Source organism: Saccostrea cucullata, unplaced genomic scaffold (genome assembly GCF_032062105.1).
Source record: "Saccostrea cucullata isolate Sc308-1 unplaced genomic scaffold, CSIRO_AGI_Scuc_v1 ctg12948, whole genome shotgun sequence".
Lineage (NCBI taxonomy): Eukaryota > Metazoa > Mollusca > Bivalvia > Ostreida > Ostreidae > Saccostrea > Saccostrea cuccullata.
In genome coordinates, this window is record NW_026920289.1 from 1,093 (window position 1) to 16,937 (window position 15,845).

A 15,845-nucleotide genomic window follows, 5' to 3' on the forward strand; every position below is an offset into this window, starting at 1 on the left:
CTGGTGTGTTTTGCATCCTTAATAGATATTTGTAATTTCCGTTTTGCCCAACCTTGGTCAAACAGGAACCTTGGAAGTTAGCTTAATTCTTTCCTGTGTCATGCATTTCACATGCTTTTTAGTCTTTTTCATGACTGCTGCATGTCCTCTTACTGAACTTAATAGTCACGATATATTATTTCTATAGCTAGCGGTCCTGAAAGTGTAATAAAAAACTTTCTAAAGAGGCTAACATTTTTAAGAAATCACCAAGGCTATTTCAAAAATTACTTGCTGGAGAGCTCTGTGCATGTTTATGCATCCTTAAGGCTAAGTAGCTTTTCTGTCACATTTTGTCTTTATGTAAACTTTTCACATTTTCAACTTCTTTGAATCAAAACAAACTTGCCACAAGAATCCTTGGGTGAAGGGGATTCAAGTTTGTTCCTGAAGGGCCACACCCTCATTTCACATGCTTTTTAATGAAAATTTGTTTATGTTTTAAAAATCTTCTTCTCAAGAACCACTGTGCCAGGAAAGATGAAACTTATGGGGAAACATCTTCAGGTAGTGTAGATAATTAACTCCAGCTAGGGCGGGGCCACAATGGACAAAGTTTTATAAGAAATGTTGAAAATTCTTTAAAAACTCTTCTCAAGAATAGCAAAGCCATAATTGATCATATTTATATGGAAAGGTAGTTATAATTTAACCCCCGGGGGTAGGGCGGGGCCACAATGGCCAACCAAAGTTTTACATAGAAATATATAGGAAAATTCTTTAAAAATCTTCTTCTAAAGAATAGCAAAGCCATAATTGATCATATTTATATGGAAGCATTGTTATAAGTACATTAAGCAAGTTTGGATATTCAAACATGGCCCCTGGGGGTAGGGCGGGGCCACAATGGCCGACCAAATTTTTACATAGACATAGGAAAATTCTTTTAAAATCATCTTCTCAAGAATAGCAAAACCATGATTGGTTTTGGTCTACTTTTGGATTTAAGGTTTTCAATTATAAACCAATTCTGTTTTTTCCTAGCCACAGTGCTTATAGATATTTACATGGGCCTCTTGTTAGAGGGATATTTTGCATTTGAATCCAATTTCTTTGAAATTGCTAGAAAAAATATTCCTGCATTAAATTTCTTTTCCAGGATTTAAGAGCACAGATTTGTAAATGAGTTAATTGTACTGGACATTGGCACAGTGACTCATTTAATTTTCATTAACATAACATAAATTTTGTATTTTAGTGATACCCCGGTATATAATTGATATTTGTCTTTGGCAGGAAATTGAACTAAACAGAGTTGATTCTGCTGTGAGAGGGAGGTTGAACAGTGAAGAATTCATCAGCCTTTTTAAGGATGTTTCAACTCGACATGAAATATACTTCCTATTAGTACGGTAGGTACCTGGTACATATATCAGGGAGAGATATGGTAACAGTTAGTGCTACTGTAGAACACAAAAAAGCTTGAAAAAGGAAACTGTTTAGTTATCATGTTGAAAAGTGTATGGATGCTAAATTCTTTGCTGTTACCTTCACTATCCACACCTTATTCTTTTTAGAAAAGTGAATGACTAGATTCTTCTACATCCTGGATGTAGGCGAAAGTCTGTCCACTTCTCTAAATATCAACACATGTCCACATTTGTTACGTAATATTTGGATTTTCACTTTTCATTTTGCAGCTTAATTAAGTCCCAGCCAAATTATTTATAATAAGTATAGATATTTAAGCATCTTTACTGTTTCAGATTTTTCTTTATATAGAAAAGCTTACTTGAAATAAGAGATAGTGATTGCTGAACTAATTGCTGATGATTGATTAACACATTAGATCTTTTTACTTTATGCTGCTTATTGAGCCATTGGGCAATGTGAGCTATTAAAAGCCTTATCACGCTCATAAAAGGCATGATAGTGTTTGGACCATGGATGTTCTATTGGGCCTTTGGGATGGTTGGATCAATAAAGAAATGGTAGCTCAGACATGGTTATCATTTAATTAGATTCTTAGAAACAAAGTTACCTTTAGGGTTCAAGCTTAATGAAGCAGAAATTCACGACAAATGTTAAAATTGCAGGGCATTTAGATCTATTGGAAATTAAGATTTAAGAATCATTCAATCATTATAAATTACATAATTTGATTTTTATTATTAAATGGAAGGAACATTAAAAAAACCAATCACCCCCCCCCCCCTCCCCTTGGAAGAAAAGTTGAACATTGATGCCACACACCTTTCTTGCGCATAAGCAAATGATTTTTAATTTAAGTTAATGAAGCAAGATAATGTAACATGTACATGTATATATTGCCATCATTACTTCAGTGTTGATAAGCCATGAAGAATATGATATTTTATCATTACTTCAGTGTTGATAAGCCATGAAGAATATGATATTTTAGCTATATATATTACATATTACTTCAATGTTGATAAAATATTTTAAGCTAGATTTTATAGCACTATATTTACTATATTTATATGAGATATTTTGGTGCTATATATTATATAGATATGCCATAAGGATTACAATATTTTAGTGCTATATTGTTTAGATATGTTATGACTAAGGAATGTCATATATAGGTATGGCATGAAGTATATAATATTTTGAGGACTATGTTGTAGATATGACAGTTATACAGGCTACCTCACCACAGATGACCTACCTCTATTTTTAGAAGCATAGCAAGGGGTAAGAGGAGTTTACATTTACATACTACGTAGGATTGCCCAGTGTTCTAATCAGGTCATTTTGTCATGCTAATCATGATGTTTTTAAGTCTATGGTATGACTGAGGTTCCAGTATGATCAAGTACATTTAAACTATTGAACCCGTTTTCGTCAATTTTGCAGCAGCTGTTTTTCAGATATAAGTCTTGTGAAAATTCATTTTTAAAAAAAATCAGATTTAACACCAGAATATGGATCTCTTGGTGATAGTTTGTCTCTACTCCCTCAATAGTTGGAGGCAAATTGAGAGAAATTGAATCATTAGGTAGACTGTGGAAAGATTTCGACATTGTTTTCAGCAAAAGACTGAAAAATCCATTAACTTGGCATCACTAGGAAGTGTCTGATGAAGCTGAAGTCAATGGTGTTAAAATAAATTGTAATGAAATTCCAGCCAATGGATAAAAATAGAAACATTGCTTTACCTTTTCTTCATCATTTTACTTTGATCTTTGTTAAAAATATACGTGTATTTTTGAGCTGTAATTTGCAGACTTCTTTTATTTAAAATTGATTTTAATTTACTGTTTTGAAGCACTATGGTTAAGTTCCAGCTACCTTTTTTGGAAAATTAATTGCCGGTGGATTCCGCTTCAATAAAGAATTCCCAAAACTGTGAACTGAATTGGAATTAATTTCATTACAAGGCATTGTGGGATCTTTCTGTATAAAATTCTGCTGCGGCCATCAATCAAAATAATGTTAAATTAAGAGAAGGAAAAATTTATTATCTTATAATTGCTGCTGAAAAAGCTGCAGTATAAGGAGGAAGGGGGGGTAGAGATGTCCGGTAAAATTTTCAATTTCCCTCAGAAAAAATTAAAAAAAACATGCTATTTCTTCATGAACCCATTTGTGAATGATCTACAATTTTTATTCCTTAACAACCAAAGAAAACAAGATTATTCAGTTAATGTAATACTGAGTACATTGTACATGTATGAATTCTTGATTTGTGAGACAGTGGTTAAAAATGAGGGAATCTGCATTGCAAATCAGCCACAAAGGAGTAATCTTCCATGGGTCATCACAAGTTTCAATGTGAATGGACAGCAGAATTTCGCTTTGCAGTTGTATAATTTGTCAAGGACTTGATATTTACTACAGAATTTCTCTGTAGTATGTAGGCTTAATGAATATCATTAGTGTTTTTTTTAACCATTATGATACATTGACCTTAATTAGGGAAAAATAAATCATGGCTTATAACGTGAACATCTTGTTTTGTTTGACTTAATTTTCAGATGCAAAGAGTTACGAAAGACAAATGTATAGATATAGTCAATAGGTTTGAACCCTCGAAAGACGGGAGGAAAAAAGGGCAGTTAGGAATAGATGGTGATTTAATGGAAAGAACAGGAAATGACTGTCAATTACAAGTTAAATTATATATGTATTTAGTGGTGTTTAGCCTGACTGTTTATTACATGTTATATTATATATGTAGTGGAGTATAGCTATTTCAGAAAATATAAAGAGGGTATAATTATCCATTGCAGAAAACAGAATTAGGGATAGGATGATTGGGGTGTGGTGGGGGTCAGATGGGGGTCATTTCCATTAGCATGCTCTTGATGTCTATCTATCATACATCTTCATTTCATAAAAATCGAATATTTGCAAATTAGGGTAAAAAATATTGAAAAAGAAGTTGAAAAAAAGATACCTTTATTTCCCTGAATATCTACATTTTAAAGCAATATGAGCGGTATTTTTGAGAATTTTATTTTCCTGGTAAAATGTGTTATAATAATGATTAATATGTATGCAATCTAAACCTTTATGACCATAAAGATCAGAATAAAGTTTTTAAAAAGTTCAGAAGAAATATTTCTGTACAACCAAATTACAGCGTTATATAAGAAATCATTATTGTACAGGATGACAATAATTCAATTTTGCTTCAATCAAAGCTTATAAAAAGTTCTTCCATAGCAAATATGAACAACAGAAGTTTATAAACTTTCTATTTTCCTGTCATTGAAAAGTTAATTACAAATTTGAAATATTTTTTTCCGATGTCAAACATGCAGTTTATATTGCTTTAAAAAACAAATTAACTGAAGAGATAATTAAAATTTAAATGGTTTGATCTGATTTGATTTGATGGATAGTTTTGACAGGAATAAATATTTATGGAAATTAATAAACAGTCTTAAAAGTCTTGAACTCAATTGCGCCAAGAAAAAAGTTCAAGATATCCAAGGTTTTAACATAGTGGAATTAAAGTACTGTGGTTTCATCAATATTCATTGAGCACCAATTTTGAAGGATTTCGTTGTTGATCAGATCCACAAATTAAATGTTCATTGAATTAATAAATATGATATTCATTTGTATAGGCAATGCTTTTATTCACGAAATCATGTATCCCTGAAAACGTCTGTTTTACAAAATCCACAAAAATTGATGCCAACGAAAAATGATGAAACCATGGTACATAAAGAAACAGTTCTGGCCAGGGATTTGATATGTGATATCAGTGTTCAATATACCAATGTTCAACAGTAAATACCAGTTAAAACTTTTTGCCCTTAATTTTGTATTATATTGAATGGCTTAAATACTACTGGAGAAATAAATGCCTTTACTACATTTCACTGTATTTTTTGCTATAAGAATATTATTCAATGTATATTATTAATCAGCTTTTTTTCTATGGACTGTAAATTCATCCCACTAAAAAGATCCTTGCATGTATGCACTTAGCCATCATACCATCAGACAACCTTTTACGTTAATTTGTGTCTCCAATCAGGCAGTGATTGAATTTATTTGGGATCATTTGCAGAATTCACAGATTATTTGTTGTCGGAGGAATGTGATATATTTGATCCCGACCAGAACAAAATTTGTGAGGACATGAACCAGCCTCTGAGCCATTACTACATTGCCAGCTCACACAATACGTAAGTACAAGGGCCCCCCAAATCAGCTCCTATATATTTTGATTCGACTCTGTCGCTAGCCCAGTGCCTTGTTAAGGATGAAAGATGCTTCTTGGTCCTAGAAGAGAAAGGCTTGTTTGCTTGATGAGGAATTAGGTTTGCTTTTCTCCAAAAGAACATAGAGAAGATGGTGATTAGACTCTGAATAAGGAAATAAGCAAGAATTTGGTTTTTTTTGTAAGCTTCTCTATAGGGAAATCATTACAAATTCTGATGTGTTGACTTTGTGGTATGGTTTTAATAGACGTAGAATGATGACATATTACTCAGATAAAGACTTAATGTCTATGAAAGATAAGAATTATATCCCGGTCCTGTTATTTAGATGTCCAGAGATTTTTTTCCTCACATATTAAAAGAAATATGTCTATGTCCAATTGAGGGTTTGAAAAATTCCGCGTGTGATATTTGAGAGCAATTGCCAATGTCCATGAGTCTGAAATATCCATCAATCCAGATTTTGATTTATTTGTTAGAAAAATTTTTATCAATATCATTTATATGAAATTTAAAGGCTAAAAAATATGAATGACCACTTTCTTTGAATTGATTTCCTAATGAAACAAAGAAAAACTGGAGACCTGGCCTGATGCCCAAAGGAGTACTTATTTAACTCATTCTTTTTATTGGTTTCAGTTATCTAATGAAAGACCAGTTACAAGGCCCATCTAGTGTGGAGGCTTATATACGTGCCCTTACCAAAGGATGTTGGTGTATGGAACGTAAGTATTATATAGATTATATACATTCCTAGTGAGAAAACTGGGCATCATGTGTGGCAGCTTAGATATATGCCATTACCATAAAATGTTAAGCTTAGATATGTGCCGTTACCATAAAATGTTAAGCTTAAATATGTGCCATTACAATGAAATGTTAAGCTTAGATATGTACTGTTACCATAAAATGTTAAGCTTAGATATGTGCCATTACCATAAGATGTAATTTTAGAAATTACCACTAAAATGTTAGATGTGTGCTATAAGATATATGCCATTACCATAAAATGTTAAAATGTTACATAAAATGGTAAGCTTAGATATGTGCCATTACAATAAAATATTAAGCTTAGATATGTGCCATAACCATGAGATGTTAGTTTAGAAATGTCCCATTACTATAAGATATAAGCTTAGATGTGTACCATTACCATATTATGCTGCAATATGGAATGTGAGTAGTTTATAACATACAAAGGCGTAAAGTGTGGGTGGCCCGTCAGGTATAGAATCTGATGTATGTACATTTACTGTCAGCCATAGCTTCTTGGAATATCAGTAGTTAATTCTGTTAGAGTGACAGACAGAGGCCCATTAAGTGTGGATCTTTATCTGCATGTCTTAAATATATAGGAATATCGGTTAAGTTAAACTGGAGAAAGAGAGCAAGAAAGAGAGAATATCAGAAAAAATGTTTCAAAGGCCAGAATTACTAGTATGCAGGCACTTTGTTACTTTGAAATCTTGGGAAATGAAAGTTGTTATGAGGACAAAATTATACTTATCATTAATAAGTGGTGGGGAACTGTTAATGATAATTGTTACATTCTGTATAGAGATAAAATACTGTTGGTATTTTTATAGCTATATCACTACATAGCTGGAGTGTAGTTACATCTTTGCAATGTTAAACATGTATGAATGGTAAATGCTATTATGGTGGGCTATATTTACAGTCACTTTACACATGATAAGTAGATTATAACTATTATGGGAGGTTGCTTTAATTTTGCCTGTAGTGCAGAGCAGCACTTTGGTTACTGTTTATCTGTCTGTTTGTCCGTCTGTCACATTCATTTCCTTATGAACATGTAAGAAGCAAAGGATAAGGGTTGTTTGTTGTACAAAGCAATAAGCTTGACTTTTTTCTTAACTTTTATGACCTTTTTAAAAATACATTAGTCATTGACCATGTGCTATGGAACAAATCCTTTTGACCCTTTTACAAAAAGAAATTCCTAACATCTATGAAATTAAAAAAGGTCATGGTTTGATATTCAGCATATTTGTAGACATTATGTGGTATAGTGACCTTGAACTTGACCTTTAAACACTTTAAAGGAAAGGAATAATGCCATTCTTTTTTTATTTTTAAACTATGTTTCTTTTACCTGGTAAAAGAGTCACTGAAAATGTGATCTTTTACATTTAAAATAAGTGATAAGATATAACTTAGGTTTTGATGAAAACTGTTGCTATAGTAACTTAGAATTTCTATGAACTTTATTCAAAATGTTACTCCAAATTTTGAATCGATTTCGATGAAATGGGGTAGACAAGTTAACTATACTAGGATAAATAGATGGAGGATTGATATATGTAATTGTTATTTAAGGACACATGGTACAACATAAAAAAGATGCATGGATTGGTATTTATTTTTGACCTTATTTTTGGTTGTAAATGAAGCATAAATTATGTCAATTTTCTAATATGCCAAGAAATGAAAGTCTTTCTGAAAGGTTCACATTTATGTAGCTTAATATTTTTTAGATATCCCCAGGGTTTTCACATATTGTCACACATGTAAATGAAAAATGATGATATATGTACCAAAACACTAAAGCATATTTCTAAAATTATGATATTCTTATATATATTGTTAATAATGAAGTAATATTTTATACTCAGTGATGTGATTTTCAGGCTAAAAAATATTGTAAAATTATCTGTAAACTTTTATTATGAGAACGATATTCTAAAAATTGTACAGAGTTTAATGATGAAAAGTTCCAGACCAGGAATTGCTGTACATTTCAAAGTTTTCATTCATCAAGAATTTTAGAGTTTGAAAAATTAGTAATGTAAAAATGTAAAATGAAAATTTTGAAATCCTGCAGTTTAAAATGTTATCAAGAAGAGATGAGAACAATATAGTGACGTCATTCAAAAACCTCATGAAAGTTAGATCTGACTTAAGTGAAATGGATTGTTTAGCAATGCCGGTAAGTGTATCTAATGTATTTATAAATCTTATATTTGTGTTAAGTGTGTTATTTCAGCATTTAAAGCCAATTTTCAGATTCGGTTAAAGTTTGCAAGAACTACTGAAAAGAAAAGTGAAAGAAGTGGACACTAATTAACACATACCGGTGTAGCATAATATTTTGATACCGCGATATATTGAACCCGGGTTCAAAATATCGCATAATATTTTGAACCCGGGTTTTGCAATATATTGAACCCCCTTATAAAAATTGAACCCCTACCTTTTTATTTAAGAGGTAGGGGGTTCCTATGCCATAATATATTATTCCCCTGCCCATTTAATTTTACAGGGAATATGTTATATCGAGGGTTGTTCGAAAAGTTCGTGGACAATGTCCATCTTGTTATATTACTCATGGAAATTTAAAACAAGCACATTATAATATGTAAAAAATTTGTTTTGTTGATGTGTGAAGTTTATATATTTAACACAAATAAATTTACTTCATTTTAAAATCAACATGTTTTTTACCCGCGGAGCACACTAAACGGCAATGTAACGTCAACATATAGCGTCGAAAATTTATAATAGATACTATACCTTTATATTTCACACAGAATATTCCAATGCCCATTATTTAAATTCTTTTTCTAATACTTGACATTTATTTTTTAAGAATTGATCTCAGTGTATAATTTCCTTTGTTAAGGTTTTAATTTCTTTTAATATTTAACTCTGCTTTCACAGGATAAGAAACTCTGAAGCGCCTTTGTCTTTCATTTACGTTTCAAATTTTAAAGTTTTGTTCAGATGTTTACAGTAAAACCGTTTCTTCACAGGTCGTCCTCATCCGATACAGAGTCTCTGTCACTCAAATATTCCCTGTACTATTTGTGCACACATGCACAACTCGCTTGTGACATATTTTCTTAATTCCTTCAACATTTTTAGAGTTTATTCAGGATTTTTCCTGAGAAAAACACAAAATTGCTTCGATATCTGCTGTTCCGTGACGTTCTAAAACGTCATTGTTTTTGTCGTTTTCAATTAGGACTACTTATCATCTCAAGTTGATTTCTTTTCAACAAAGCAAAATATAACACCATAATTTGGTACAAGTATCGATGTAACCATTCTTAATTTGAATTTCTAGGTAGTTTTTCGTTTTTCCTCCATGTTACATAGAATATGACTATAGACATTATTTATTGTATTGTCTGTAACTGACTAAATTTTGACCTGCTCCGCGATCCGATTTTTGCATTTTTAAAATCTGGATAAGTTTTTGATCAATCGTAATATTTTGTCAAAATTAATACATATCATTTGATTCATTGTTAAAAATCAAATTTGGATAACATATGACGTCAAATAAAAAAGATATGACAGTTGCGAACTGTTTGTATTATGGCCATAAAATATTACTATTTAATTTACAAATTCAAAATATTATGGCCATAAAATATTGAGTCCCCCTGCCCTTTTAATTTAAGAGAGTTCAAAATATTATGAACATAATATATTATTTGTACCCTTTTAATTTAAGAAGGAATTGCTTCATTTTTGTGTTATTGGCCATAAAATATCGAGTCCCCTACCCTTTTAATTTAATATAAAGCACAAAATATTATGGCCATAAACATATCGAAGTCCCCCTGCCCTTTTATCATTTAAGAGGGTATCAGATGGCCATAATATATCAAGTCCCCCTGCCCTTTTAATTTTACTGGGTGGGGGGTTAAATTTTTTTTGGCCATAATATTTTGAAACCCCATCCCGGTAAAAGTTGTGTAAAGTTTAAAGGGCAGGGGACTGGATATTATATTGCCATAATAACAGCATTTATGTCTTAAATTTAAAGGACACAATATTTTATGGCCATAAATGTGAAAGATTAAATTTAAAGGGCAGGGTTACTCAATATTTTATGGCCATAATTTTGAACCCCGGGTTCAATACCACGGAAATTTCACAGCGAGATTTTGAACCCGGGTTCAATCGCGGGGTTCAATATATTATATATGACACCGGTAGTCCTGAAACGACACATTTATTTAAATGCAACTTAAAAAAATAGATATGCACTTTGTATGTATAGTTAAAAATAATGAAGTTTATATTTTCAAGACTTTTGGCAGAATGGCTAAAAAATAAAATGGTATTACTATGTACTAAATCGCTAAAAATAGTCAGAGTTTAATGATCAGATGTGCGACCATGACCTTTATCTTTCACTATCAAAGAATCCTTTACATTCTTTTCAATTTTATTGGAAAAATAACATCAATTTTAAAACAGTCTTGAATGTTGCTTTGGAAGTGAATACTATTGTGTTCCTTGCAATAATCTAGCTGGCAATTCAGAGTTCATGCACTTACAGTGCATATAAACACTCATTGTTTAGAGCAATGGCATGCATAGGTATATATATTTATCAGTGTACTGTTACATAAATTCATGCAGAGAGTATTTTTTCTAACTGATGTTTACAGTACTCCCCAGAAAAACAGAAATATAGGGCAAACCTTGTACCTCACCTATAGGTTCCAATGTTGATTCAGGCAGTGCCCGGTGTTATTTTGGGAATTGGAGTGTGAAATCTATCTTTCAGATGTATAAAGGCAGTGACAGAAAGTTCATTCTGGGGGTCTAATCATTACAGATCTATGTTATTATCATAAGAAATGTTAGGGGTAATAGCAGATTAATTGTATGGCACAAGTCACATCATACAGTTTCCCCTGCAAACACAAGTTTCTTTTTTGTTAGAAAATACATTCTTTCTCCTGATCAGTATAAAAATCAATTTTCCTAATTATAATTGCCTAGAAGTAGTGCAACTGTTTGTAAGCTACATTTAAAAAAGTAATTAGTGGTCTGCCCAAGAGATATATGGACACATTTTACTTAAACTCATTCAAATAAGTTCTTATTTTTTTTTATTGGAATGCCCTTTTTGCACTTATTGATGTCAGTTGTAAGCATATAGCCATATCATCTACTGTGGTATAGAGTTGCATTTGTAATATCTCTGTGTGTTTTCTGAACATGCAAAGAACAAATATTGTCATTAAGGAAGGAAGCTTTTTTTAAAGGTGTAAACATTCTTTACAGTATTTCAAAGTGCAGAAGTGTTAAATAAAATAAAGTACATACATACATGTATTAGATACATCTGAACACATGCATCTTGTGGAAAGGTAGGGATTTGATAAAGTGCATGTATTGTGTGACATGCTTGTTGTCAAAATAAATCACAATGTAAATGCAAGTGCATTTCTGAAGTGCTTAGAAACAAAGTAACGTACACATTTGATATAACTGAACATGTCGTATTGGAAGGTAGGGATTTGATACAGAGCATATATTGTATGACATTTATGTAATCAAATGAAGTCACAATGTGAAGATTATTTGTGTTATTTCTTTTCAGTGGATTGCTGGGATGGACCAAACGATGACCCCATCATTTACCACGGACATACTTTCACCTCAAAGATACAGTTCAAGGCCGTTATTGAAGCCATTAATACTTATGCATTTGAAACCTCTGAGTAAGTTCTCATTTAAAAAAATATCAGTCATCTTCTTTTCAAGTTACTTAGAGAATGGAGAAAATGAACTAAAGGGAGGCCAAAAATAAACGAGCATTGCAATCTTGATCTTCTTAATGATAATATAAAAGAAAGTAGTAAAAGGGGAAAAAAAATCTCTGTTTTTACGACAAGCTAAGGTACTTAAGAATTTGAAGAACAGATGTTTTAGTTTGCCTTTAGATTTTTATCATATATAGGGTGGTCATTAATTGATTTGCGTTAATGAAGTAACAATCAACATATGGTGAATATTCTTTGAAATGGAAGACAATGGCAAGCTTTTTAAAACAATAGAGCTAGAGAAAAAGTAGTAAAGAGTGTGTGTTGATTTTTTTTTTCAAGGTACCCTGTGATATTGTCAATAGAAAACCATTGTAATATCAAGCAGCAGCAGGCCATGGCGGAATACATGATCGAGATCTTCGGGGACAAGCTGTGTTCTGAGACGGTCCCAGAGAACGAGACTTGTCTCCCCTCACCAGACGCTCTCAGAGGAAAAATACTTATCAAGGTAACATAGAACATATGATTTCACTTTAAAGTACATGATACGGGGCAAGGTTTGTAGATTGGTTGTACATTCATATTAAATATATACAACAGTTATTAATCCAAGATTTTTTTGAGCAATTAGGTTTATATGATGTACCTCAAAGCAAAGTTTATAGATTTGTTGAGCATTTGTATACCCCAGTTACGAATTCCACAATTATATTTTCTTTTAGTGATGAAATTTATGTGATACGCCTCACAGCAAAAGCTTATAGATTTCACATTTTTATATATATATATATGTACACCAGTTATGAATCCAAGATGATGCTGAGTTTGATTTTACTGATACAGGGTAAGAAGCTGCCTCCTAACTCTGAGGACGGGTACGTAACTGACGAGGACGAAGGGGCGGAGTCAGACAAGAAGAAAAACAACAAAACCAAGGTTTCTACACATTTTATGTGCTGAAGCTTGTATAGTATATTAACATTGATCATGAAGAGGGTTTTTAATGTCTAGGACTAATGTTATTGCTTTTCTTTAGGAAAGCAGGGCAAATAAAGCAGAAATTTTCATAGAACTTTGAAATGTTTTAAAATAACATTGTTTATTATAGAAAAGTTAATTTAAAGTTCATTGGACTGATCTAAGTTATTTATTACAGGATCACCCAGTAAAGAAGCACAAACTGGCTAAGGAGTTGTCTGACTTGGTTAACTACTGTGTGTCCACTAGATTCCAAGACTTCCAACTGTCCCAAACAAATCGTAAGTACATATATAAACTGGAATTTACATACAGGTATTTGTACAATAAGTTTCACTAAATATAAGACTGGTGTTTTCCAAATGAAACAAGGGCATTGCAAAGAGGGTATAAATAGCATACATCTATGAATCAAGGCAGCATCAGACATAAATCCTAATGTAGATTTTGTAAATTCTATTTTGTACAATGATACATTCACACAAACAAACACAAACATCCAAAAGCCTTACTGTATCCGCACCAACTCTGTTGCAAGGGGATAACAAGTTATAAAATTATTATCATTTGGTGTGGATGAAATATATAAAGTGCATGATATTACAGAAAAAGTAAAGGACGAAAAAGTCTCCATGTAATTAATTTCCTAACTCCTCAAGTATTATAAATTGTAGAGAAATACTTTGAGATGTGTTCATTCAGTGAATCCACTGCCATCAAACTGGCCATGAGTTGTCCGGAGGAGTTTGTTAATCACAATAAGAAGTTCCTGTCCCGTATCTACCCCAACGGAATGAGGGTGGACTCCAGTAACTATAACCCACAGGACCTCTGGAACTGTGGCTGTCAGATGGGTGAGTGCTGAAATCTAAACTTACTGAATTGGGGAAGGGGGGGTAACAATAATATAATGATAAAGAGTTGAGATTGGAATGCATATACAATCAAACAACAGGATTTTGAAAAAAAAAATATTTCCAATTGCTGACAAGTTACATCTATAGAGTTGGTTTTCGTTAATGGTTTTAAAAAGTGATTAAGGAATTTGAAATTTAGAAAGTAATTTAATTGGAAAGTAAAGTTTCTATAGTTTTTTAAATAGCAGAAATGTTCATTTCATTACAGTGGCCTTGAATTATCAAACCCATGGTCTGATGATGGATCTGTACCATGGATTCTTTCGACGTAATGCTAACTGTGGGTATATTCTGAAGCCAGCGATAATGAGGGAGGAGATTGCGTACTTCAGTGCCAACACAAAAGATGTCATTCCAGGGGTGTCACCTCAAATACTGCACATAAAGGTAAATCTCAAACACAGCTGTACTCCCTATATCAAACACTGATATCTCGAATACCAAGGATATATTGAAGTGATTTTGAAGTCCCAACCCTTATCTTTAAGGGTTTTCCCTTGATATCTTGAATCCTTGGATATCTCGAATTTTTTTATGGTCCCATTGATTTTGAGTTTTTGAGGGTTGACTGTGGATTTGCTCTGGATTAGTATGTACTTAGTATGTACTTTTTTTTAAAAACTTGGATTACTGAATACAGCATATTTACATGTGTAGGTCATCAGTGGACAGCATTTTCCAAAACCCAAAGGTTCTGGTGCTCGTGGTGATGTCACAGACCCATATGTTACCATAGAGATTTTTGGCATCCCTGCTGACTGTGCAGAAGAAAGGACCAAAACTGTGCCCCATAATGGTTAGTAGGCCTGTTTAGAGCAATTTCATCCTTAGATTAACAAAGTTTGAACATTAAGGGTCAATATCTTGAATTTCTTCCCATATTGTAATATATGAAACAATAAAAGATCTTATAGAATTTCCTCTTGTTTACAAAATAAATAAAAGCATTTATTTTTACTTTCGTATAATCTTTTCTTGTAGGATATAGTCCCATATTTGATGAGAGTTTTGAGTTCCAGATTAACCTACCTGAGTTGGCTTTGGTTCCGTTCGCTGTTTTAGATGATGATTATATCGGTGATGAGTTCATTGGACAGTATACCATTCCTTTTGAATGCATGCAGACAGGTTTGTTCTTGTATTACAGTTTACTGGACTTGATAAAAGTTTTACCTCATGTAATTGTCAATGTTGCAATAGGAAATGTTGTTTGAATGCCTTATAAAAAATTTGATTTCCTTATGAAATTGCTCAAAATCATAGAATTATCACTCTGTTGAATAACCCATTTTAAAATTTATGGTACATATGTTTGAATAACACATTTTAAAAATTATCAGTATAAGAAAAATGTATTAAATTATTAGGATTTTAAAATTTAGAATACATTACATATTCAGAATTTAAAAAAAATTAAGATGAAATAAATTTCTTAAATTATATAAACTTAATTGCAGATTTGAATTATTTTTTAAAAGTTGAAAAAAAAACCAAATTGATTGATTACATATGAATTTTTTTTTCAGGTTACAGACATATTCGACTATGCTCTAACACTGGGGAGGAGATTCCTAACTGTACCTTGTTCATACATGTGGCAATCACTAATAAACGGGGAGGAGGGGTGAGTAGAATACAGTATATATAGCAATGAGAGTTTTTTCTTCAACCATGTTTATAATGCAATACAGGATTAGGATGCGGGTTTTACTTATATTGGCCTTCTCCATTATGGAGAAAAA

General features: G+C 32.1%; 1 protein-coding gene across 1 annotated transcript; it reads left to right on the top strand.

The window, feature by feature from the left end:
* Window positions 1-1,273: 1,273 nt before the first annotated feature.
* LOC134246235 (inactive phospholipase C-like protein 2) lies at window positions 1,274-15,727 on the top strand (the record flags this gene model as incomplete). Its single annotated transcript, XM_062728567.1, has 14 exons — window positions 1,274-1,391; window positions 2,628-2,694; window positions 3,978-4,071; window positions 5,525-5,642; window positions 6,318-6,403; window positions 12,043-12,163; window positions 12,548-12,716; window positions 13,052-13,144; window positions 13,365-13,467; window positions 13,861-14,040; window positions 14,312-14,490; window positions 14,761-14,899; window positions 15,085-15,231; window positions 15,630-15,727. Coding segments are annotated over exons 3-14 (1,527 nt in total), but the record flags the coding sequence as incomplete, so codon positions are not given.
* Between the last annotated feature and the right edge of the window lie 118 nt (window positions 15,728-15,845).